This window comes from Erpetoichthys calabaricus, chromosome 12, assembly GCF_900747795.2.
Source record: "Erpetoichthys calabaricus chromosome 12, fErpCal1.3, whole genome shotgun sequence".
Classification (NCBI taxonomy): domain Eukaryota; kingdom Metazoa; phylum Chordata; class Cladistia; order Polypteriformes; family Polypteridae; genus Erpetoichthys; species Erpetoichthys calabaricus.
Genome location: NC_041405.2, coordinates 163,568,527 through 163,596,046, shown reverse-complemented (window position 1 = coordinate 163,596,046; position 27,520 = coordinate 163,568,527). Strand labels below are relative to the sequence as shown.

The 27,520-nt window shown below is 41.7% G+C and overlaps 1 protein-coding gene across 1 annotated transcript; it reads right to left on the bottom strand.

The window, feature by feature from the left end:
* LOC127529869 (gastrula zinc finger protein XlCGF57.1-like) lies at window positions 1-26,333 on the bottom strand. The gene is made up of 3 exons (XM_051935002.1): window positions 26,248-26,333; window positions 21,204-22,109; window positions 1-2,479 (listed from the first exon to the last, which is right to left on the bottom strand). The coding sequence occupies exons 2-3, from the start codon at window positions 21,520-21,522 to the stop codon at window positions 1,074-1,076; spliced, it is 1,725 nt and encodes a 574-aa protein (XP_051790962.1). The 5' UTR covers window positions 21,523-22,109; window positions 26,248-26,333; the 3' UTR covers window positions 1-1,073.
* Window positions 26,334-27,520: the final 1,187 nt, after the last annotated feature.

Below are 27,520 nucleotides of genomic sequence, written 5' to 3'. Positions count from 1 at the left end.
TTTTAGGAGCAAATTGTGTATTTTAATTAATTTTCACACATAGACAAAGCACAGCACCAAACTCTTAGTACAATCCACCGGCAAGAATGACGTCGGCACGCAGTACACTCTATGGATGTCAGCAAAGCAAACCCCCATCTCATACTGCAGTGTTGTACATTTTTAAAATATATTTTCCATCTGATAACTTTGTTGCGTCTCTCACTGTATAATCCATCGGCCATCAGGACTTGGCAAACGGCTACCAGATATGACTCTAGCTATGGTTGGTAAAACATCTGTTGTTCTATCAATGCCTTGAACCAAACTGTGTGCCGGCTCCTCTGTTTTAGTTTGCCCCTTTTAAGCCATCCAGGGTACATTTCCAAACTCCACGAGGTTGCACAGCAGCATGTTTGTCACTGTACATGTAATCTTACCCATTTTTAAAATTTCAATTACTTTTCCAAGTTTCATGTCTGAAGAAAGGCTTTCTGTGCTTAGAGTCAGGACAGGAGTGAAGGTGATATTTACACCACTTCTAGTACTACTATTATTACTATTATTTATTTTATTTAATTGGCTGACAGGACTCTGTGTAGCACCTGATTTGTACAAACTAATACTGCCGTTTGGCTTTTATATACAGTTACATTGATTGGTAGATGAATTAGTCCCATTGATCCCAGCAACACTTTGAAACATTTCAGTTGTTCTGCTGCACAACTGGCTTATTTCAAATTGGAGTTCTTGATATTTTGTTACTTCTTGTCTCTGCATTCTCAGTATCAAGGAGTCCCTTGTGATGGATACTCCAATAATGCAACCGTTTGCAGAGATCTCAATCATGATGTCTGCTTTCCTGGCCTCTACTTCTCTGTCAGTTGGAATTGCCATCCCACCTCATATTGTGTGACTCTGTCTGGAGTCTGCTCCCACTGTCTTTGTGGCGCAGGCAGGTTGTATTTTCTGTGTATTTTTCAATGGAGCAATCCAGCTATTTTGTTCGGACTTTGTGCATAAAATCCTTCTACCATCAGAAGCCTTCTAACCAGAAAATAGGTTGATTCCTAAGTCTTGCCTTTCTTCACCTCCTATTCTTGCCTCGTTGCCTTCTCTCCAGTGTGAATTCTTGTGTGGCTCTGGAGAGCGTCACTTCGCGTGAACTGTTTCCCACATTCTGAACAGCAATATGGCTTCTCTCCAGTATGAATTCTTGTGTGTTTATTTAGGTTGCCCATTTGTGTAAATCTTTTGCCACATTCTGAACAGCAATATGGTTTCACTCCACTGTGATTTCTTTCATGAGCCTTAAGATTGGAACTGCTAGAGAAGAGTTTCCCACATTCAGAACAGGCATATGGCTTTTCTCCAGTGTGAATTCTTGCATGATTCTGAAGTCTGGAACTGGTGACGTATCGCTGGCCACATTCTAAACAGCAGTATGGCTTCTCTCCCGTGTGAATTCTTCTGTGTTTATTTAGGCTACTTGTCTGTGAAAATCTCTTGCCACATTCTGAACAGCAGTACGGCTTCTCACCAGTGTGAGTTCTTGCATGTTTATTTAGAGTGTTCATTTGCGAAAAACATTTGTTACATTCAGAACAGCAATAAGGCTTCTCTCCAGTGTGAATTTTCGTGTGTTTATTTAGGTTACTTTTGTGTGAGAATCGCTTACCACAATCAGAACAGCAATAAGGTTTCTCTCCGCTGTGAATTCTTGTGTGTTTCTGAAGGTTGCTACTACTGTAGAATTGCTTCCCACATTCGGAACAAGAATATGGTCTTTCTCCTGTATGAAATTGTGTGTGGATCTGAAGACTGCTCCTGCTGGCGTATCGGTTGCCACATTCAGAACAGCAATATGGCTTCTCTTGAGTGTGGGTTCTCAAATGTTTACATAGGCTGCTCATTTGAGAAAATCGCTTGCCACATTCAGAACAGCAGTATGGTTTCTCCCCTGTGTGAACTCTTTGGTGAGACCGAAGATTGGTCATCTGTGAAAACTGTTTGCCACATTCTATGCAACAATATGGCTTCTCCCCAGTGTGAGTAGTCATGTGGCTTTTAAGCCCACTCTTATCAGTGAATCTTATGCCACATTCGGAACAGCAATATGGTTTCTCCCCAGTGTGAATTCTTAAATGTATATGTAGACCACTCCTTCGCAAAAATCGTTTGCCACATTCAGAACAACAATATGGCTTCTGTCTTGTATCAGTCACCTTACTTTTAGGTTTAGATTTCTGTTTCAAGGTTTTCCTCCACTCCTGGCAGACCTCCAAATCTGCAGAATCTGTATCACATATCCGTGGTGGAGTTTTAATTGAGTCTACATTTGTTATCGTTATAGGAGGCTGTACACTGAACGGCAATGAGGCTAGTAACAAAATCTCTGATCCAGGTGCCAGCTCTTCCAAAATTTCATTTTGCTGTGGTCTACGGTGAAGTGAGCTTTGAAGAAGTGAAGATGGGGACAAGCTTCCACTTTCTTGGAGATCTGCAAAAAAACAGAAATGCACAACTTTACGTAAATATTCAGTTCAGAAAGAGGATTGACAAGATGTAATTATTTAGTGCACAACAGCAATGATAAGCTAATCCAGCAGTTTCAATCGTAAAACATTATCATTAACAGGAGAAAGTTTCACAAACTAATGGTTTGAAATCAGCTGATTCAAAATCCAAAAAATATTTTTTCTCAAGCATCATGGTAATGAAGCTGTAGTGCTCCTCTATACAAAGTATTACAGGACTGAAGGAAATGTGTGTGTGTGTGTGTCATTCTGTTCATTTAAATAAACCTGTAAAAAGAATGTGGGGCTGAGCAGAACTTGAAGACACAGAAGGCCACTTTCAAATGAAATAAAGTGAAGTAATAAGCCCAGAACCAGGAATCTGAGAAGACCTCCTGTGATTGGAGATGAAATGCAGACAAAAAATGTTGCCCAACTAAATTCTGAGTAGAAGAAAAGGAGGGCTAGGGGTTGAAAATCAAAGAGAAGCCATTTTAATGAGGTCAGAGCTCATTGTGTTCTTTAGTTAAAGCAGACATTCATTGTATGAGTGGAGTCATGTTGAAGAGAAACAGACAGTCTTAAAAATAAAGCAATGCTCACACTGATAGAGAAGAATTAGTCCTCTCTGTTTAGTAAACCACAGGCTTGAGTCTCAGTCTGGGAATTTCCTCCGTGCTACTGCCAGCTGAACGCCACTCCTCAGTCACAAACTGATAGCCTTCAGCATATTAAGCTGCACAGTCATCTCGATAAGCCAAAGGAGAAAGTCCTCCCACTGATCAAATGGGACATCTTCTAAAGTGTAATGACAAGCATGACACAGGATGTGTTTTTGAGAAGTTGTGTCGTGTGATGTCAGCTGCGTGACAACTGCTAAGCCACCATTCTGTGTTATAAATTAGAACAATCTAGACCAGAACATGCCATTCAGACCAACATCAGGTCTAGTTTTGAAAGTCTCTAAAGTCTTACTGTCTACAACACTACTTGGTCACTTGTTCCATGTGTCTATGGTACTCTGTGTAAAGAAAAAAGTCCCAATGTTTGTGCATAATTTACCCTTAACATGTTTCCAACTGTGTCCTTGATGAACTCATTTAAAACTCACAGTCCTGATCCACTGGAATAATTCCCTTCATCATTTTAAATACTCCAGTCAGGTCTCCTCTTCATCTCTGTAGAGGCTCAGCTCTTTTACTCTTTTCTCATAACTCACCCCCTGTAGCCCCCCGTAATCAGCCGTGTCACTCTTCTCTGGACCTTCTCTAGTGCTGCTATGTCCTTTTTGTGGCCTGGAGACCAAAACTGCACCCAGGACTCCAGATGAGGCCTCACCGATGTGTTATAAAGACTTGAGCAGAACCTCCTGTGACTTGTACTCCACACATCAAGGCACTATATAACCTGACATTCCGTTAGCCTTCTTAATGGCTTCTGAACACTGTCTGGAAGTCGATACCTTAGAGTCCACTATGACTCTTAAATTCTTCTCATAAGGTGGACTCTCGATTTTCAGACCGCCCATTGTGTATTCAGACCTGACATTTTTACTTCCTACGTGTCATTCTTTACATTTACTGACATTAAATTTCATCTGCCGCATATCTTCCAAGCCTGTCTGCTATCCAAGTCCTTCTGTGATGATGTAACAGATTCTAAATTATCTGCCAATCCTCCTAGCTTAACTTAACCAGCTTGTTACTTATATTCCTATCTAAATCATTTATATATATTAAAAATATCAGTGGCCCCAGCACTGACCCCTGTGGAATGCCACTTTTAACACTTGGGTGTTATGCAGCACCCAAGATGGCAGATTCAGGAAAAAGAAAATCAGCAATTGTTACGGTTCAGCGAAGGTCTCATTCCCGGTTTAAGTGGTTATTTTTCTTTATGGTTAATCTTTTTGTTTTGTTTTTTTTTTTTTTTTATTATTTTGTATATTGAGATTTTGATTCGGGCGGCACGGTGGCGCAGTGGTAGCGCTGCTGCCTCGCAGTTAGGAGACCCAGGTTCGCTTCCCGGGTCCTCCCTGCGTGGAGTTTGCATGTTCTCCCCGTGTCTGCGTGGGTTTCCTCCCACAGTCCAAAGACATGCTGGTTAGGTGGATTGGTGATTCTAAATTGGCCCTAGTGTGTGCTTGGTGTGTGGGATGTGTTTGTGTGTGTCCTGCGGTGGGTTGGCACCCTGCCCGGGATTGGTTCCTGCCTTGTGCCCTGTGTTGGCTGGGATTGGCTCCAGCAGACCCCCGTGACCCTGTGTTCGGATTCAGCGGGTTGGAAAATGGATGGATGGATGGAGATTTTGATTCTTTTCTTCATTTAGAACTGCCAACAATGTGTGTGACGACATGAAGAGTGTAGCTTACCAAAGACTGTGCAACTTTAGTTTGCTTCATGGTATTCATGATTCCACAGACAAAATATCTTTGTTTTTAAAAGCTTTAGTAAAATTTCAAAGTAACACACTTCATACAAAAATAAACAGAAAAAACTGAAATAGTAAAGAAAAGTTCTGTTTAAAGTTCAAATATCTTGTTTCATTCTTTAAGTTTGCTCATACAGTCGAACCAAATCTAAACGGTCAGAAAACTGCATGCCTATCCCATTAACAAACTCTAAGTGCGTCTTTCAGTCCACGCTAGCAATGGGACTAATTCTAAACTGACGTAATTAACACACTGATACAGCCAAGAAGGTTCTGTCTCATGTTAACTTACAGCGACACCATAATCTATAGCTAAGAAAGAAGCTTGAATTCTATTCTACTTAAGCAAACACTAATATGGGTTTAGCTTAAAGCTTTAACTTTCTAAGATTGGCTTTTACAAAGAGTGCTGTGAATTATTATGAGCAACAAATCACCAGGGGCCTCATGCATGACACCATGCGTAGAATTCACACTAAAACATGGCGTACGGACAAAAGCAGAAATGTGCGTAAGCACAAAAAAATCCAGATGCATGAATCTATGCGTACGCCAACTTCCACATTCTTCTGCTCCATAAATCCTGGTCAGTGTGAAAAGTAACGCATGTGCATGCGCATGCGCGTGCTGCCACCACCCAACTCCTCTCAGAATTACGTCTCTTTGAATTTGCAAATCAATATAAATTGCCCTTAAGCTTGGTGTTCTATGAAAAGGCAACGGCAAAAGCACAGTTGGCTGGGGGGTGGTGGATTGAAGAATTTCAGCGAATACCAAGTGGAGGCAAAGAAAAACATAATATTTGTTGGTTTAAACAGTGGTATAAACAACAAAAGGAGGTTGATCGAGTGACATAGCATGTCGGAGAAACTCGAAATCTCAAGTTCACAAAGTCGCACAGTGCCCGAAATAAAAAAGAAGTGGTCAGATATCAAAGTTGATGTGAAAAGGCGAGTCGTAGCCCACCGTCTGAATGTCATATGAACTCTTTTAGGGCTAATTTTTTTTTTGTTTCTTTTCTCCCAGGGCTAAATATTTTTCCAAAAACTAACTTTTTTTTAAAAAAAGAACACAAAGCAATTGAAATCAACAAAAAATATTTCCTTTTGACAAATGTTACTGTCTTGCATGTTGTATGAGCCTGCATACTCTATGATTTCACACACATATCACATACATTTTACACTGCAAAGTCCTGCAAAGCCTGATCTCGCTCAAAGCAGCCAATTTCAGTCATTGCCACATTGCACTCCTTACCATACGTGTTGCTTTGGTGTCTACTTTTCAATTGTCTGTTGCTGCACTTTCTCACATATATTGTTAGTGTGTACTGTAGAGAGACAAGTCACCCGTTTGCCATCGTGCCATGCCACTGCCACCAAGTTTTCTGAATAAAACTTTGCAGCGTCACGTACCTATCATCACGCTGCATAACCTGTCCAAAGCCACCAGGGGACAAAGCACATTTGGACCAATGCTCCCTGAAGTTATATCACCAGTTCTGTCCCATTTCTATTTGTAATGCCACAGCGTGCTTCATCTCGTCTTTTGTTGTGGGTTTCCACTTTGAAAAACGAGAATGCGATGCAAGCACAGCCCGCAATTCAAAAAATTTCTCTGCCTACCTGTTTGTCTCGTCTGACAGTAGCTGAAAAGCAGCATCAGGAGAGAGCAGCCTGAAGTAGTCCAGCAGTGGGTGATCTGTCGTGTCCAACAGCAAGCTGTGCCATCTTGTGAAGTCCGGTAGCCCACAGATCAATGTCTGTGTATTCCTCCCACGCGAACCTTGCTGTAGATGCATCGGCTGCGCGAATGCGTTCAGCTAGTAAGCGGATCAGCTGGCGTGGCATTGGCTGGTGTCCGATCAGCTGATGCCGGCTTCTCACTCTCTTGTTCAATCTCCTGATCACTGTCAATAAAATCCGATTCTGAAAAATCAGAGTCCGACTCCGCAATAATACGCAAAACATTGTCTGCCGAGTGTGTTCTTTTCTGCACTCGCTTCGCTCCCTTGTGACATGGCGATGCCATCTTGCCATTGTTTACATCTCGCAACTCACGCACACACAAGGATTAGTTGCCGAGTCAACGAGTCTAGCATTCCTCCACGCACAGAGGGAATGCCTGCTACGTGACAGTGAGTTTTGTCGCCATTAACAGCTGATTGTCGCCCTCTATCCCTGGATGTCGACTTTTGTCGACATTCGCCCTCAACCCCTCCTGTCGACAAAAGTCGACATCCGCCCTAAAAGAGTTAACTGCTTTGTTTTGTGTTTGATCTTCTATGTGTGTGAATCACTACGTGCTTCCGAGCTTTCTCTTCCTCCGACAGGACACAGAATCCATTACATTCGTGATATTACAGCACTCTGAATAATTAAAATACTGAGATGTATATGTGATATCATTTTCATGATGATAGGAGTTAAAGCATGTTATTAAACACGGTGGCGCAGTGATTGTTCATGTCTCACGCAAGATGCTTGCTGCGCCGTGCATGACTTTCAATGAAATACTTTACTGCAGCAGTACTGTCTCTTTCAAACGTACTAACCTCCAATTCTTGTCCTTCCTTTTCTTTCTCCAAGTAACCAATCGCCACACAATCAGCTCTGTAATAGATGTCAAGCCATCTGTAAGCTGAGAATGATGATTCTTCAAAACTTTTAAGGAACATCTGAAGTATCAGACCACATCTCTATTATGCTAATCCCTGTGCTCATCAGATCAAAACCATCACTCAAACAGGTGAGAGTTTAATAATAATAATTTTTTGCATCTATATAGCGCTTTTCTCACTACTCAAAGCGCTTAGCAATTGCAGGTTAAGGGCCTTGCTTAAGGGCCCAACAGAGCAGAGTCCCTTTTTGGCATTTACGGGATTCGAACCGGCAACCTTCCGATTGCCAGTGCAGATCCCTAGCCTCAGAGCCACCACTCCGCATGGCCAGAAGAAGCCATGAATGCACTGCAGGATTGTTTTGAGTGCACTGACTGGTCTGTGTTCAGTGAGGCAGCTACCACAGATCAAACGATAGACATATGTAAGTGAATATGCAGAGGCTGTGTCTGACTATATAATAAATGCATGGATGATGTCTGCGTCACCAAAAACATCATTGTCAGGGCAAACGATAAACCGTAGGTGACTGCTGAGGTGTGAGTTTTGCTGAAAGTGAGAAACTCTGCTTTTAAATCTGGAGATATAGCTGCCCTTAGAACAGCAAGAGTCAACCTAAATAAAGCTATCAGAAGAGCTAAAAGGGCTCATGGAAAGAAAATACAGAGTCATTTTCAAGATCACAGGAACAGCAGAAGATTGTGGCAGGGGATTAAATCTGTTACAGATTACAAAACCGTTTCCTACCCCTGTGATGATAGCTTTAACTTCCTGAATGACCTAAATAAGTACTTTGGACGGTTTGAAGCATTGAATGATACATCACCAGTGAAGGCACTGTGTCTGGAACTGGATGATGTTCTACAGACTTTGAGGAGAATTAATCCAAGGAAAGCTGCGGGACCAGACCAGATACCAGGTTGCGTACTCAAAGGATGTGCGGAGCAGCTGACACATGTCCTTACGGATATATTTAACATCTCTCTGTGTCAGGCTGTTGTGCCATCTTGCTTTAAAACCTCAGAAATCATCCCGGTTCCGAAAAAACCCATAGTCACAGCCATGAATGACTATCACCCTGTAGCCTTAACACCAATAGTGATGAAATGTTTCGAGAGGCTGATCAAGGACCACATTACTTCTGTCCTACCCTCCTCAATTGACCCACTCAATTCGCCTTCCGCTCCAACCGTGCCACAGAGGATGCCATATCTATTGCACTCCATTTTTCATTGGAACATCTGGAGACTAGAGACGCTATGGTCCGCATGCTATTTGTTGATTTTAGTTCGGCTTTTAATACCATCATCCCTCAGAATCTGATCAGCAAACTGGGCCCATTGGGACGGACATACCTCTGCAAAACTGGATATTGGACTTTCTAATGGATAGGCCACAGTACGTACAGGTAGGAAAGAATAAATCAGATACCATCTCCTTGAGCACAGGTTCTCCACAGGGGTGTGTTCTAAGTCCCCTCCTCTTCACGCTCATGACCCACAATTGTTGTGCCAAGTTCAGCACAAACCAAATTATTAAGTATGTGGACGACACAACAGTGGTGGGTCTCATTCAAGGTGATGGGGAGGGGGACTACAGAGAGGAGGTGAAGTCATTTGTGGAATGGTGTGATAAAAACAATCTGATACTGAATGTCGAAAAAACAAAAGAACTGGTGATCGATTTCAGGAAGAAACAGCTGATACACATCCTGGTCTACATTAAGAACACTGCTATGGAAATTGTGCAGTCTACCAAGTTCCTGGGAGTCAATGTGATGAACAACCTCACCTGGTCCCTGCACACCTCCTCCATCATCAAGAAAGCTCACCAGCGTTTGATCTTTCTGCGGAGGCTAAAGAGGGCCCATCTCAGTAAGTCAGTCCTCACCACTTTTTACAGAGGGACCATAGAGAGCGTGCTAACCAGCAGCAGCTCTCTGTGGCAGGAGAGCTGCAGCGCTTCGGACTGGAAAGCACTGAGGAAAGTGGTGAGGGCTGCAGAGAGGATCATTGGAGCCCCATTGCCAAATGTACAAGATTTGGCAAAACAACGTTGTCTGGCCAGAGCTGTGCGGATTTCTAGAGACCCTACTTATCCTGCCTCTGAACTCTTTTCCCTCATGCCCTCAAGCAGAAGGTACCGCAGCCTGAAATGTAGAACTACCAGGTTTAAAAACAGTTTTTTTCCTACTGCTGTTTGTCTTTTAAATGAAGTATTTTAGTATTTTATTGTAGGCATTTTTAATTCAGAATTTTATGTATTTTCAATGTAGAGAAAAGCCAAGCAAAATGACCCCTTTTATTGGCTAACTAAAAAGATTACAACATGCAAGCTTTCGAGGCAACTCAGGCCCCTTCTTCAGGCAGTGATGTAATACAGAAACTGGAGTTTCCTATGTTTATATACACACTCTAGGACAAGAAACATCATTGATAAATATTTAAATGAGAGATTTTGAATGTAAAAAATTAATAGATTCATTCAGGCTAGGGTTAATTTAACAAGAGAGAAAAGAACAATGTATTGTCAAGATCTTTGGATAAGATAACTGTCCAACAAAGTCTTTTAAGTTTGTAATGAGTTTTTTCAAAACAATGTGGGTCTGTAGACAGGTTGTCTGTCAGTCTGAGAGATGTAAACAATCCTCATATCTGGCCATAAAACTCTTGTCTTTATTCAATCCATGTTGTAAAGTATTCAATTTTAGCATGAGTTTAACTTCCCATTCTCTTCTCTCTTGCTGTGTTTTGAAGTTGCCCATAAGCCCTGTGACTTTAAAGTCCTTCTCACAGTGTCCATGGCTGTTGAAGTGGGCCGCTACAGGAACATCTGTGTGGCCATGTTTAATGTGGAACCTGTGTAAACTCATTCTCTGGCGGAGTGTTTGTCCAGTTTCTCCCACATAGAGTGCAGTGTCAGGACATTTCAAATTAGGTAGACTACATTAGATGATCTGCAGGAAAATGATGCCTTTATGTGATGTTCAAGACGGCAGTGTGGTATAACTATACGGTCTGGATCATAGATGTGGGCACATGTTTTGCATCTTTTCTGTAGGCATGGAGATGTGCCATTTTCTGTTGGTTCACTTAGGGAGCCTCGGACAATTAATTGTTGAAGGTTTGGTGGTTGTCTGTATGCCAGGAGGGGAGGTTCAGGAAATACATTTTTCAGTGTTTGGTCGTTGTTTAGTATTGGCTGAAGTTCTTTTATAATTTTTCGAAGTGTTTCAAGATGTGGGTTGTAGGTGACAACAAGGGGGATCTGATCCTTGTTGTCTTTGTTTTTATATTCCAGAAGGTGTCTCTGGGTATGGCAGTAGCTCTTCTTATTTGAGGGTGTGTTGTTTTCGGGGTGTAACCTTGTCTGATGAAATCTTGTCTGAGCTCCTGCAGATGTTGATCCCGGTCTGTTGGGTCTGAGCAAATACAATTGTACCGTATTGCTTGGCTGAAAATAATGGAGCGCCTTATATGCTTGGGGTGGAAGCTATCATTTTTCAGGTAGGTCCGTCTGTCTGTCGGTTTGTGAAAGATAGAAGTTACAAGGGTGTTGTCTTTCAGTTGAACGGTGGTGTCGAGGAAGCTGACTTCTGTTTTTGAGTAATTCAGCTTCAGCTTTATGTTGGGGTGAAAACAATTATATTTCATTATGAAAATGGAGGAGGTCCTTCTCACTGGCAGTCCAGATTATGAAGATGTCATCTATGTAACGGAGATACAACATTGGTTTTACGATGCACATTGACATGAAATCTTCCTCCAATTTTGCCATAAAAAGATTTGCATAGTGAGGTGCAAACCGACATCCCATTGCAGTCCCCATTTGTTGCAAGTAGCAATCTTGTCCAAAAGAGAATAGATTATGTGTCAGAGTGAATTTTATCATTTCTATTACTGACTTTGTGGGTAAATCATGTTGTTTGAGGTACATTTCACATGCCAATATGCCATCATCATGGGGGGGATGTTAGTGTAAAGTGCCTCAACATCCATTGTGGCCAGTAAGGTTCCCTCAGGTAAGGGGCCTAAAGCAGAAGTCAGTGGTGTCCTGGATGTAGCTGGTTGTATTACAGGTGAGGGGTTTAAAGATGTGCTCCACCCAACATGAAACATTTTCTGTAAGGGAGCCAATTCCTGAGATTAGAGGCCTTCCTGGGTTCCCTTCTTTGTGGATTTTAGGAAGCATGTAGAAGTAACGCATTTTGGGGTTCTCAGGAATTAAACTGTTTACATGATCCCTGATGTCAAGAGGAAAGCTACTTACTATCTTTTTTAGTTCCTTTTTGTAGAGATCTGTTGGGTCTTCTTGCAGTTTGTAATAATGCATAGTATTGGACAATTGTCTTTGTGCCTCCTGTATGTAATCTGATGTGTTCATGATGACTAAAGCACCCCCTTTGTCTGCTGGTTTGATAATGATTTCTGGATTTTCCCTTAGTGAATGTGAGGCTTTCCGCTCATCCCCAGTAATGTTTTCTATCCGATTTTGTTGCCTGTTTAAGATTCCTGTTTTCACTCTCTGTCGGAAGCAGTCTATATAATTATCCAGGGTAGAGTTTCTGCCACCTTCTGGTGTCCATGTGGATTTATTGGTGGGGTTGTTGTAACTGCTTGTTGTTGGTTCCTGTGTGTTACTGTTTTTTTTTCTTGTGGAAAATTTCTTTTAGTCTGAGTTTTCTGAAGAATTCTTCCACATCACTGCAGAGTCTGATGTTGTCAATGGGCTTTGCAGGACAATATGAGAGTCCCTTTGTAAGTACCGACATCTCTGCTTCATTTGGTGTGTATGAGGAGAGATTAACAATGCAGGTCTGTTGCTCTTTGTTTTTTGCTATTAAGTGTCCAGCTTTCTCTCGTAGTCTATGCAGCTTTTTGTTAACAATAAGGAGTTTCTGGAGTCTTTTGTAATAGCAATGGAGCTCCTTTACCATCTCCTGCCTGTCATTTCCAAGGAGCAGGATGAGGTCTTGGATCTCTCTTTGCATGTTCTTCTTGATGTTGTAGAAAATTTGGATTAAGCGGTTTCTTATCCTTGCCGATGTCCTAAAACAATTTAGACTTTTATGCACTTTTAATTAAAAATTTTTATGCGCCTCTAATCAGAATTTTTGCGCACTTTTAATTGAATGTAATTGATTTTAACTACTGTATGTGTTTTTATTAATGTCTTGTGCATCGTATTTTCATTCTGCAGCACACCTTGGATGTTCTGCTGAATGACAAATAAAACTGAATTGGAAAAAAAAAAATAAATTGAAATTTCTTGGTAGTACGTGTTTAATTATTCTATCCTTCCAGCATCGTGCCAGACCCAGCAAGAATACAGTGTGAGACAGGAACAATCCCTGAACGCTGCGACACTGTGTCCTCACATGTTTAATTATTAACAATCCTAGACATTAAGCCCGTTACAATAACAGGAGTGCAGAAACATTAGTAGGAACAGTCTGTATTAAATGGCAAGGGACCTTGACCTCATTCTGTTTGTCTTAATTTTTTTTGTCAAAAATATTTTTGCAAGAAGCCTAAAGTAAAGTAATAATAAAATAGAAACGTATATGACAATACAGTAAGTATAATTCATATTACATTTATCCTCTCCTGTGTGGCTGTTGATTGATGTGTTGTGTCTGTTTGAAGATCTCCTATCCTGCCTCTCTTTATTTTAGCTCGCTGTGGCGTCTCTCCAGCAAGTACTGTGCCGTTCTTTAGCAAGTATTTGAATCTGTGCTGGCGTGCAGCTGATTATTGTATGTGTGGCGTCTCCCCAGCAACGGATTTTATGTGCGCGAAAATAAATCTACTTTTAAAAGTCATCCTATTGTAATATCATGAAAGTTCGTATATTTAGGAAAACCCCTTCAGGGGTGTGGAAATCAAATTTTAGAAAATCCACTTGTCCATAAACAAATAAAAGTGAAAAATAGTTTATTTTTTCTGATCTCTTTTATTGATACCAAAACTGCCTTCCATTTTAAAACTGAAAGTTCTTTCAGGGAGTAGTATTTTGCCACCTTGCTCTAGAACATTATATAACAGATTCCCTTATCATTTTAACTCACTAATAAACAATGCCTTCATTATAGCTACACTAGTTCTGTTTCACATACTACAGTTACAGTGAAGATTTTTATACATATTTCATAACCTTTGTAAACGGTTAGAATGTTTTCTTCTTTATTTTTAATAAACTGACAGCGCAAAACCAACTTGTTTTATATGAAATATTCGCTAATCAAAAACGATCTATTGACAGCTCATCAAAATTCATGTTGTCATGCAATAAATTTCTTAACTCCTCGATATATCACAACCTACACGAAATCGCAAATTTCAGGAAAGATTAACTGCCTAACAAGCTTTGTTATGTGGTGAAAACATTTGTATTGTAAGTAAAATGACTGCATTTTTATGTAGAAACAATGAATTTTATCAATCTTCTCCTATTATACGCTACCGTGGCTGTTTGTTTGTCTGTCCAGGATTTTAAATCACCTGTAGCTCGCAAACCATTTCACCTTTTGACTTGAAATTTGGTACACATATACTACGTGACGTCTACTATCCGCTTTCGGGGTGATGATTTGTATTACTCTTTATTTTTATTTTATTGTTGAATCGACTCTCGGCAGTGCGCAGCAGGGCAGCGCATGCGTATGGGAGCCGTTCTCATTCCCTTTGCTAATCACTCTTGAGGCAGATTGAAGACTTAAGTGTCAGTTTAAGCGAAAAATTAAAGAAAACGTACTAAGTAATTGCAACACAAAAACTAACTTAATCAGTTTTAACGCAAAAAGATGCCGACGAAAGAAGAGAAGCAGCAGGCCGCTACGGTGGAGAAAAGAAGATCTGCTCAGGAAGCAACAAGCACATCAACCTCTGAGCAAACGAATGCTAAACAGAGACAGAGGAAGAGGATGAAAACTAGGAATGCTCAAGTCGAGTGTATTTATTCACTGCATGTTATCGTGCAGTATGCCGTTACTGGCAATATATAAAAGTTATTGATTATAATGAAAAATCATCAGATTACATCGTAATGTCGGCATGAAAAAAATGAGCGCATCTCCAAGCGTGTAAGTATTAGGGTAAAATACTTATGTAAGACCGTAAGAGTGCTACCCCTTTGAAAAATCAGCCGTCATTTTGTAAACAATATTGAAGACCAATTTGAGACATGAAGAACACGCCTAAGTAGACTGATTCCGCACAAAGTACGTACCCAAATGTTTATAATGTGAAAGTAGTGGTGAAATGTGCCCTGCACAGCACATATAATATTTTTTCTCCAGAAAATTGCACTTGTCCGCGGACAACTGAAACAGAAAAACACGCTTGTCCGACGGTCAATTTACCCGTGTCGGACGAGTCGGGCATTGGATTTCTGCACTCCTGCCCTTCAACGACTGACACATTACCGGGCCAAGCTTCTTAATCACAAATCTGACATCCTCAGAGTGAACACTTGCACAACAACACACACTAATCCCACCTCTTTGGGGAAGCTGGCCTCCGCGTCTCAGTACCCGATTGGGTTTTTCGTGCCTTATGTTTTAGGTGTTCCCTCATTTCCCAAAATCTGATTGGATCGACTGTGCGATATTTTATAGGTCCCACCCTCTCTGTCTTGTGTGACGCGTCAGGCTGGACTTTGAAGCATCTGCTAGAGGCCGGTGACTCTGCCACTCATTCTGCCCTTCCCTGTACTTCCGCCTTGTCCGTAATATGCGTTTAATTTTCTGTCACAACAGTGGGCAATCAGCAGAGTCTCCCCAGAAACTGATGTAACGTGTGGCATCTAGCTGATAATCGTGGCTGTGGCGTCTCTCCACCAAGTATTTAATCTGTGCTGGCGTGCAGCCCATTACTGTATGTGTGGCGTCTCCCCAGCAACGGATTTATGTGCGCAGCCGCGAGTACCCAATCAGCACTCTCCCCAGCAATGATGTCCTTTACTAAAGACTGCCCTGCGCATGCGCACTTCACCAGAAGACTTGAACACATGGACGCACACAGGGATTTTATTAAGGAGGATATTATTTTAATTAAGTTTAAAACCTATCTGTATAATGTAATAAACTTACTTTACTGCATTTCATCTTAAAAATGATATCAAGAGCTCCAAGAAGACAGCGCTTGGAAATCTCAATTGACTTACAAGCCAGTTGTCATCATCATCTGTAAATATGCGCTTTATAAAGTGGCTCAGGTTGTGTAATATTATAACTATCACAAGATTACAGTGAGGTGATTGTACTTAGAAGTACAGACAGTACTACAAGGAGCACTTGATGGACTGATCGAGTGTGTTTAGATCTCTTGGGATGAAACTGTTTCTGAAACGCGAGGTCCGTACAGGAAAGGCTCTGACGCGTCTGCTGTATGGGAGCAGTTCAAATAGACAGCATGGCTGAGGCAGCGTGTGCTTGATGCTGCATCCCGATAATCCGATCAGCTACTGTAGGGCTATGACTCCATACTCGGATACAGTAGGTTAAATACTCATCAGTGCACTGGGAATAACAACACTAAAGCAGTGATGGTATTTAGAATAGTTTGGCCATTTCTTGGACCATTATATCGTTACAGGCTAATTACAATCAGATGCATTAAACTAATAAACAAAAGGCAGTTAATTTCAGTGTATATGATAAAGCCGCATCAGGGATGTGCATCTAAAAAAGAAAGGGAAACCACACAGGAACAGTAGCACTGCGTTGACGCTGGGTGACGCTGTAGTGAGTTCCTCTTAAAGTACGATGAGGAGCTCGGCACACACAAAAATCTCCTACTGTTAGGAAAAACTAATACCAGGAACGGAACCAGACAGAATCTTTGCCCCAATTTGATCCCCTCAGCTGGAGATGTCCTTTATGAATTTATAAAAGGAAATAAAACACCCAAATAAGTATACTAATTAAACGAACAAGAATATATATTATAAATTAACCAAACAAAACTATAAACACCTCTTAAGCAATTCTCCCCAAATCCGTACCAACTAAACAAACACTAATTAATATGCCCACCTCCTTGAACCCTTCTGTAATACACCCCCAGAAAACGGCAAAACAGAAAAGAAAGAAAAGGAAAAGAAAAGGAAATATCACCTATCTGCTGACAACACAAATAGATTCACAGCACAGACATATACATACTGTATATACAAATATACACAAATATAAATTATACACACATACTCCCCACATGTTCCCCAGTTCCTTTGATATTAACTTTGATTTAAGTCTATAATCCAAACGGCCTGGGAAGTCCGCCGATAAACCCAGCATACAAGTCAAATATGTTCCACTGACTCGTTATACTGTGTATATATATATATATATATATATATATATATATGTGGAAGAAGCGATCTCACTGGCCTGGCGATGACTCTTTTGTTGAAGACTGCTTCACCCGGGTGTATTGGCATTAACGTCCGTCCAAGGCAGACGCCCACATCAAAAAATAGAAAGTAAAGCCGTGTACTCTGATGATCCTTCCTGGTTAGCAAGCACTCCTTTTCTGTGTGCCCAACCAACCTTGTCACAGAGTCTTATTTGCTTCACCGCTAGCTTCCATTTTACATTCACCTTCCCAGCTCCTTCTTAAACAATCTTTCTTCTCTCTTTTAAAATGTGTGCTTCCTTGCCTTTTAAGTCGGTTCCCCTTACATCATACAACAGCGTGTTTTGGCAAGGACCCACAGGTGTGAATTGGCCCCCTGCTCCCCTTAAAGAGATGTCACTCAGACAGTTATTCCCTTGGACATAAACTCTAACAGGGCGGCACGGTGGCGCAGTGGGTAGCGCTGCTGCCTCGCAGTTAGGAGACCCATCTGGGTTCGCTTCCCGGGTCCTCCCTGTGTGCAGTTTGCATGTTCTCCCCGTGTCTGCGTGGGTTTCCTCCCACAGTCCAAAGACATACAGGTTAGGTGCATTGGCGATTCTAAATTGGCCCTAGTGTGTGCTTGGTGTGTGTGTGTTTGTGTGTGTCCTGCGGTGGGTTGGCACCCTGCCCAGGATAGGTTCCTGCCTTGTGCCCTGTGTTGGCTGGGATTGGCTCCAGCAGACCCCCGTGACCCTGTGTTCGGGTTCAGCGGGTTGGAAAATGGATGGATGGATAAACTCTAACAGGAGCAAGCGGCAGAAACAGATAAAAGCACATAAAATATGTGACAACCGTTACACTGCCAGTTTGCAAAGCTGAGAGGAGAACTTGTGTACGCCAGGGTTTGAACTGGCGTGAAAATGTGTGTGGCTTTACGCCAAGTTTAGTTTTTATACATTGTGATGTGAGTGTGGAAATGGGCTTACGCAACATTTTTGTGCATACGCACTGTTTATACATGAGGCCCCAGGACATGACTGTGAAATGAGAAAACGTGACAAGATTGAAAGGTCAAAATGAACATGGAAAGTCAGATTCAGAAGAACGTTGTCATCAAGACACAAATCCTAATGCTAGGCCTTACTGGGAAATAAACCCGACTATCAATCACTATGAAGATGAAAAAGAGGAATATCGAAGTGCGAACACCGCCATATCTACAGTATACTCTAACTTCTGTTACATCACAAAGTGACAGCTGTAGTCAAGTGACCTTCAAAATAGCATCATGTAAATTTAAGAAATCTATGATATAAACAAAAATAACTTTTAAATTACAAAACAAAACATAAAAATAATACTAGAAAACCCCAAAATACACATACTGTATAAACATTTATAGTACACTAAGGTAATGAAAACACTATGGAGAAAACCTTCTTCAGCTGGGTGTTAGGAGTGTTGGACGGCTTTGTTCCTTAAATGAAGGAGGTCCTGCTGTAAAAACTGCATTGTGTGTTCACTCAGGTTCCTGCATTTTGTCTAAAGGCCCGAGGACAGGCACAGCGTAAAACACACAAAACCCGAGGAGATTAGAATGGGGAGTGAAGACTTTTCCTGGCACTAAAACTAAAACATCCACTCACAGTGCACGGTGACCAGACACATCAATGTCCATCACAGGGTGTCGATGACACGACTGCCACAGGCAAAGGTGAGGCCCCAGGTGTGACTGTGCTGACAAACTGAATGAGTAGAAGATATGAAAGAGTTTCACACAGCCAAGTGGACTTTCAATTATCTATAATAAAATATCTGGGATTTAAATATAAGTAAATGTCGGAATTGTGCCTGCCTTGCATCCTATGCTTGCTGGGTTCGGCTCCAGCTTCCTTACCCAGGATAAGTGGGTTAGGAAAATGGGTGGATATTAAAGGCACTACAAACATGGTGCCAATGTCAAGGTCTACATGGCCCGGACACAGAGAGCTGACTGTTAAGAAGATGAACAGTCAATCCTCTAACACACACATTTTTTTTTTTTTGTTTCAGATCCAGACCAGGACCCTGACGTTAACGGCTCCCCAACAAACCCTTGAGTTGAGTTTTCAATTGTCACTATTCCATATATGCCTGACTTCTTCATTTCTTTGAAGCACCCACTTTAAAAACACAAAGAGGAAATCCAGCGGTTGAGCAGAGGAGCTCCACACCACACCACAGGACAGGACAGGACAGGACACCTCCAACCCAAATGTGTTCTTCCCCATCAGCTGTGATGTCCAAAACAGTAGAGGTGGCAGGATAGCAGCACTAGAATATAATTATCTTAGACACCTTTGAACTTTCCAGTTGGTAATTCACAAAGGAGACCATACCGGTTCATACCGAAAACCGTTTTTTATTTTTTTTATGATATGGATTTTTCTTATACTGCAACACCGGTTTAAATTGCCTAAACAACGTTCGGAGCGTGGCGCAGCAGGAAACTGTTCAAGTGGGGACCTTTTTCACTGCTACACCGCTAAACACAGATTTGTTGCACTAGGGCTCTTTTTCACTGCTACACCACCAAATAGTGGGCGGTAGCATAGGTATGCTGTGCGGTGAAAATGGACAGAGAGCCGAAAAAAAGCAGTCACGTCTGTCGCCTGGAGATGCTTTAGTTTTAAAAGGTCAGATGTGTAAATACTGTTTCTGTACTACTGGATAATACTGCAAGCCAAGTTGTACTTTTACTTGTTTTCAATACAGTGTAATGTACCTGGGTACTGTGTAATAGTGTGACGACATGTTGACTTTATTCTCGTACTTTGTCATTAAAGTAGAACATCGTAAACTAAACTTCATCGTAAAATGAATATTTAATTTACTAGATTTTCTCAAACCCCGTCATAAGTTATATAGCACATTAAATGCTTTGTGTTACGTGTTCCCGAGCTTCTTAAACTGACTTCCTCTGCACTAAGAGGAGGCACCAGCAGCGATCGCATGATATTCCTGCTCTCTGAACATTTAGAATGCCAAGATAAATACTTGATATAAATTCTAAATGTTCAGAGAGCAGGAATATCATACAGTGAATGGATTCTGTATGGTGATCGCTGTCTCTTAGTGCGGAGGAAGTCAGTTTAAGGAGCGTAGTGATTAACGACTGGGTCGGGGAACACAATACAAAGCATTTAATGTGCTACATTAACTTATGACGGGGCTTGAGAAAATCAAGTAAATTAAACATTGATTTTAGGATGAAGATTAGTTTACAACATTCTACTTTAATTATAAAGTAAACTATGAGAATAAAGTGGAAATGTCGACTTTATTCTCGACGTATAGTTTTTTTTTTTTTCTTCACTGTGGCCCTAATGCGATTCCGTAGGGCTATGCCACAAATACAATTAGAAATGCAAGTTGCAGTTTTATTATTTATGTATATAGCTTAGCTTGAAGCAAGGTCCATATTAATGCAGTTTGCCTAAATGATAGTTAAGCTGGTAAAGATGTCATCACCAAGTTGCAGTTGTTTTATTTTATTTTAATTTGGTGAATACTGTGTAATGCACCTGGGCTTGAAGTCTTGAAGTAATAGTGCAACTATCAGTAATAATACAATTATTTATTTTATTGTTATTATTTATTACTTTAAATATTATGCAGTTTAACGATGGTAAAGTTATTTAAAAAGATCACTTTAACGTGTCAGTGGACAGAGATTGTTAACATTAACATTAAGTGTAGTTGGTTTACAAAACATATTTATTATTTATTCCTTTTCTAAGACGTGTTCAGTGCAATACAACTTTTGACAAGCACCTCTGGATATTTTCCTAAGTCTAAATACCTCTTTGGATGGTTGAAAATATGTTGTCAAAATTATCATTTAAGTTTTTGCAAAATTTGTTCAATTAAAGGTTCTACATTTTGACTGTATCTGTCATGCAATGTGATTCCTTCTCTTCATTAGTGCCACCCCACTTTATGGGGCAATGCAAACCTGGATTAATACTTGTGTGCACATTAAAATGTCTTTTTTGTACAATGTACTGTACAATACTCTTGACAGTGGAATAGGTTATTCTTAGCCAGTAATTGCAGTGGAAAATGTGTTTAACATCCACTCATGCATGGGAAAAAAATACCGTTGAATACCGTGAAACCGGGGTAATTTAGAAAAATACCGTGATATAGAATTTTGGTCATACCGCCCACCCCTAAGACCAAGCCAGTATTTCCAAACTCAGTGAATGTGAGTGAGAGACTAAGAGAGCCCCCTCTTCAGGTGACTGGCGTCAAGCTTTACACTCGTATCATTTCAGCTCTTACCTTCACCACAATGCCTTGGACATGATGCTTTCTCATCACAGTCCACAGCTTCGGTCTTCACCTGGACACACGGAGGTCCACTCTCTGTCCAGCCTGCTCCAGTTCCCTTCTCATCTGGACACACAAGCTGACAGACAGACTCTGATTTAACGTCTTCTGCCTTGACGCTGTTTAACTCTTCTCTTTTGTTGAAGTCACCAGTGTGAGATGTTGGCTCGGTCTCCTCTTCAATGACTACTAATCTCCACTCACAATCCTCCGGTTTTGCTTGCAGCTGCCCAGACTCCCAGTCACAGTCTTCTTCTTTAATGTTCTTCATAGTTTAGTCTGAGATTGAACCCTTGCTTGTCATATTGTACCTTAATGTTCAAGGGTCAGCCTTCACTCACCAGCCTCCCTCAACTCCCCACAGTACTGAGGGGCTTCACTGGTGATAGCCAATGAGTCCAGAGGACAGCAACAGAAGAAAACCCACGGGCAAGTAGTGGCAGGTCTGGCTCTTTGGCGACTTTGCCCCTCAGATTGATGGTGGATCTGTCCAGTCATCTCCAGGTGAACTTCATCTTCACAGGGCTGGCGATTTTCTTTCTATAGAACACACTGCCAGTAAGTGAATGCAAGTGTGTTTCCTTCACCCTGATGGGTTCGCACAGTTGACTACTGGCTTTCTGCTGAGCGGCTGACTGGTCCAGTCTTTGTTCTCTTGCTGGTTCTTGCTCTGAGTTATCCCACTGAAGATCTGCACCAGAGCAGACAAACGAAGGAGCCACGCTGGTCTGCCTCTCACACGTCTTGTCTCTTCTGTGGTCACTCACATTTAAATACCTTCAGTAGAAGCTCTGGGGCACCCTGGCACTTCTCCTCCGTTTTGAATAAGTCATCAGAAATGGCAGCTTCTCGATTTCTCTGCAGACAGAACACAATGGAATCAGAACGCATTTTTAAACACATTTGGCTCAGCATCTTTGACTTTTCCACATTGCCTGCTACAATTGTTGGCCTTTATCAGGACCTTTTATGAACTTCTCACAATAAGGAGGCCACACTGCTCACCTTATCCCACATTTGGACTCACAAGGGTGCCGTGAGTTAGGAGTTGCAGGGCTCAAAAAACTCAAAATGAGGTTTCATATCCAAAAATGAGGCCTAGTGCTATAAATGAGGGTGGCAAACAAAGAAAGTCACAATTCAAACTCAAGAGGCACGCGGTGTGTCCTGGATGGGCAAAAAAAAAATAAAATTTGAAATCAACAAGGCGAGAAGAAGACCAGGCGACGAATGCCAAAACAAACTAAATATTTTATTACAACCTCCTTGATAATCTGGGAGCATGAAATGAAAATGGATGCCAGGATGGAGCATTTGTTGGAATCTTAACATTTGAACAAGATGAGCAAGGGAAACAAATCAATACTTTTACAATTTTCAATATTATTGATGAAATTGTTTCTTTGGCAAAACATATTAGGAAATGAAAAGTGCTAAGCGAGTCTCAAAATTACAAGCCGATGAAAAAAGAGAGTTGAGTTTGTTTAAAATGATTAAAGGAGCAGGAGGTGGACAAAGTAAAAGTTGAAGCCTTGCGTCACCACAAACGCCAACGCAAACCCCGTGAATCCGGAATCTTGGGTAACCAGGAAGTGAACGATCCGGACCTTATTTATACGCTGTCATTGGTGACATCACAGGTCGTGACCTCTGGGTATCCAGCATAGCAATGAGATGAGCAACTGCACACAAACATAGCATTGTGAGAACTGCAACCTTAAAACAAGTCTGGAATCACGAAAGACGCTAATCAGCTGATTAATCGTATTCTAAAATGAAAAAGAAACAAATCAGCCAGCAGCCTTTCTACTTGGACTCCACATGGCACACATGCTGAACGACGTAACGTCACACACCGTCTGCTTCTGGATTGTGGCGAGTCCAACAGACCACCAAATCGTGATTATAACGTGACCTTTACAGCTCACTGGGTCGCGTATTCCTTTAAACGTCCCCTCCTCATCTGTCACAATCTTCTGTCCTCACCGACCCCACTTTACAATTTTAAAAAGATGGCCAGACCTTGCGATGTTGTTTGTTGTGCCTTCAGTGCTGTTGTCTTGTGACCTGCTGATGAGCTCCCCATGACCTGCTAGTCAATGACGTGGACACTCGTCTCTCATAAAACGTTTAAAACTCCACTAGTGAACTGCAGAGAGCTCGATGGACGGACCGAGTCATCTCCTCACGTTAGACAAACTTGTTGTGCTCTTAATTGTGATTCCACAAGATGGAAGTGCAGTGCTGTGAGCAGCGGCAACGGTCTGGAAAGAAGTAGGGAGCAGAAGGCGAGATGTTGAATGGAGAAACCAAGCCAAGTGAGTCCCCAGAAGGTCAGCCTGATCGGTCGTTAAGCCCCAAAAATAACAAACCAAAACTTAAAGAATACAAAATCTGAAGCACTGAAATATTTTAAGAGAAATCAGGAAACTAAACACACACACGCTAAAGTTTTAGGGTTCTATCTGCAATCTCAGATGACCAAGAAGGGCACTGACGCCGGTGACACGCTGTGCACTCCTGGGTAAAGCCACCATTGAAATGCACAGCACCAATAAGAAACACCGTGCTGTCGCCGGCCGGCTGAAGATTCAGGACTCCCCTCAGATCTCTTGGGTTTCTTATTCTAGCAGATTATCTGCTTTTTCTTTTATGCTTGCACATTGTACAATAAGATTCTTTAATTTTGATCTCCTTGTACTCCACAAAGGTTCCATCCATCCATTATCCAACCCGCTATATCCTAACACAAGGTCACGGGGGTCTGCTGGAGCCGATCCCAGCCACCACAGGGTGCAAGGCAGGAACAAATCCCAGGCAGGGCGCCAACCCACCGCAGACTCCACGAAGGTTGAAATACTTTAACTAAAGGTGAAGTTAATAAAATGCCTGTAAACACAGAAAACTGGTCAAGGAATAAGAAAAGAGTTGCACTCCAATCCAGCTTTAGAAGTCACAGCCTCTCTAAGCCATACGTCTGAATTGTCCCTAAATGATGGCTCACCGAGTGTCACATCTCTAAACCAATCCAACACCTGATGATGATGGCGGCGCTCAAAGTAGGAGCCATTAACCCGGTCTGACAGACAGCAGGCTTCTGCTTACAGTCCACTGTCTACACTCCAGACGACCCCTAAAAAGACCCCAGCTAAGCATATCAATATGTGTGTCGTGTGTGCGGAGAGCACACTGCATGTGTTAAAGTAACCCGAACCAGTAAACCCACTGACCACAAAGCCTGTCTAGACTTGATTTGCTATCGTGATGGCGTCTAGTGATGTAGTAATCAAAACGACAGAAAGATATCGTAGCACAGAGAGAGACGTGTGGGTCGAGCGCCTGCAGTGCTCTATGTGTCTCCCTTCTGTACAAATTTATTAAGCATCAGTTACCTTCTGAACTCCTGAATTAGCAACAGCGATCTGAGCTTTTCATTTTTCTCTCAGTGTCACGTCTTCTGCTCAGTTTCATTTTTCCATCATTTTATGTATTTGTCTAATTCATGAGGAGATCGGACTGCAAGCCCACCCTTTTAAAGTGCTTCTTTCCTGAAGATGCTGCTGCCTAATGATAACATCTCAAGAACAATCTTAAAGACATTTGATGGCCTTAACTTTCATCTTAGATGTGATTTTAAACACAAGAAACCTCCAGATCGCCAGATTTTCACAATAAACCGCCAAGGACTGCAAAGTGGTGTTTTTCACACAGTTTATTACCAAATAAATTGCAAGAAAAGGGATATCGTGTATTGAAAAGAAGTCTATTTTCTTGAAAGTTTGGGCTAACAATGTTGCTCTGATTTTGGATTTATTGGATATTGACAGCAGTATTTAAGATTACTCCAAATTCTTACCCTAATTTAGTTTCTCCACATCTTCTCAGGAGTTTGTTTTATTTTGAAATGACATTTCAGTGAATGTGCTGTACTTACATATCACACAAAGGTCCCGGGCTTTCCTAATATATACCTAAATATGTTCGGGCATATCTATCATTATAAATTCATTACAATTAGTAATTTAAAATTGATAATTAAATCCTGTAAAAATATAACCTAAGACGGAATCAGTTGGGGAAAAGGCGCGATTGTTTGCTAGGAATTACCGTTTATTACTAAAGACATTTCAAATCCTGTGACATTTGCTCAGTTCCTGCTCTTACAAGTACAGCGTTTCCAGTTGTTCATTTCAACGGCACAGTTTGATATTACAGTCTCAATAGTTTGTTTTAAATTGTGTGTTATGTCCACCTGAATTACACAAAATTTGGCTTATTTTCCTTTCTTCCAGTTAAAATCTATTACTTTCTTTTATGAGAACAGATCTGCTAATCTTACTACCCGATTCCTGATTGCACTTTTTAGCACTTCATTTGAAATATTGCCTTCATACGTTTGAATGATTCAGATGCAGCCCCTTATTTCACCTTTTCCTTTCCTTTTTATTACTATTAATCAAATCTCTCGAGTTCATTATGAGCCTTTTAAACTGCCTGAAGTCCGCTAACCTGTTCGTTATTAATAAGCTATGTGAGAATGTCATTACTGAGCAGATCTTTTTTCCCTTTGGTTTTGTTTTTTCTCGTATTCTATTATTTTTTTCCATTTTTGTAGTAAACTGTTTTTTCATCATTCTATATGTACATTACTATCGAATATTTTTTCATAAGGCCTTAATGCCCCGACGGTAAACCGAAAGCGACCCTTCATTCACGGGATAGCGACATCCAAAGCGGGGACCGGACAGTCCTCGTGGAACGAGCCGGGGACGATCCGCGGAGAGAAACGGGGTGGCGGCAGCCAGTGTCCGCCGCACGGCTCGCGTGTAAAATAACACCCGTGAAAATCACTGCGATCGCCGACCTGAGCGAAGAGATGAACGCCGACAAAGCCTTCACGCGGGGCTCGACTACTGCTGTGGAGGTCAGCGCACTCCAGCCGCTCGGCCCTTCGCTTTGCTTTTCGTGCTCGCTCTTTAAATCAGTAGTTACGCACCTTTTGGTTTTCTTTTCATTTCCCTGACAATCAGACACCAACAGACCGCCAGTCAATTCAACCGGTTCGGCGCGCTCACTTCCGTTATGACGTCAATGAAGGGCGCCACACAAGAAAGTCCGCCAGCTCGTGACTGCCACAGATCGTATCAAAATAAAAGCCCGTGTGAATAGACGTCCCATCATATACTTCTATATCCTGGCTGTTTTAAGAAAATGGACCTCGTTTGGGATTAATCGGATTTATCAGAAGCACCGTATAACTAGGGATGCCACAATACCAGTGTTTTTGTAACTGATACAAATACCAGTAAAAATTCACGACACTCAGAACTTATTTGATGCCACAGCAAAAACAGAAATTCCTTTCACCAGCATTTCAATTCAAAGTTACCTCCATTATTCAAGTGGACAATATTATGTCTCTCTGTAAAAGTATATACAGTATAGCAATACTAAGAGTAAGAATAGCTTACAGTTGAATTAGAAAATTCCAGGATAATTCAGGTCATTACCATTTATTGTATGATTATAAATGTGCATCCTTAGCTGGTAAACACGCACTAAAGAGTCCCATTTAACGGAGGAGTTGAGAGTTCAAACGTCACAAACTTCTGGTGTTTCGCTTGTTTAAATCTATCTCTCCTGAGGCTTCGTGTGTGAAGTCAGACGTGTCCATTGATCATCAAAACTCCTGTCCTGACAGAGAGCCAACTTTGCTTTGCTGAGCGTTTGTACAAGTCGAGAATTCGAACTTTATCTGTTCTGCCGTCACTCGTGGTCCGTTAATTGTCACAGAGAGACTGCGTGACATTCACCAGTGTAGCTTTCAAGGACGAGAACGGCTCGCTGTGCTTTCATTTTGTTCCTCACGTCTCATGAAAAACCAAGCAGCCGGCACCAAGGTAGCATTTGTAGATTCACATTCATTATGGGGGCGGCACGGTGGCGCAGTGGGTAGCGCTGCTGCCTCGCAGTTGGGAGATCTGGGGACCCGGGTTCGCGTGGAGTTTGCATGTTCTCCCCGTGTCTGCGTGGGTTTCCTCCGGGCGCTCCGGTTTCCTCCCACAGTCCAAAGACATGCAGGTCAGGTGCATTGGCGATCCTAAATTGTCCCTAGTGTGTGTGTGTGTGTGTGTGAGTGTGCCCTGCGGTGGGCTGGCGCCCTGCCCGAGATTTGTTTCCTGCCTTGCGCTCTGTGCTGGCTGGGATTGGCTCCAGCAGACCCCCGTGACCCTGTGTTTGGATATAGTGGGTTGGATAATGGATAATGA

Coding starts and splice junctions, on each gene's coding strand:
- LOC127529869 (XM_051935002.1), bottom strand. CDS start 21,522: ATGAAGAACATTAAAGAAGAAGACTGTGACTGGGAGTCTGGGCAGCTG. Junction 2,480..21,203: donor TCCAAGGCATTGTGGTGAAG/GTAAGAGCTGAA, acceptor GTTTTTTTGCAG/ATCTCCAAGAAAGTGGAAGC.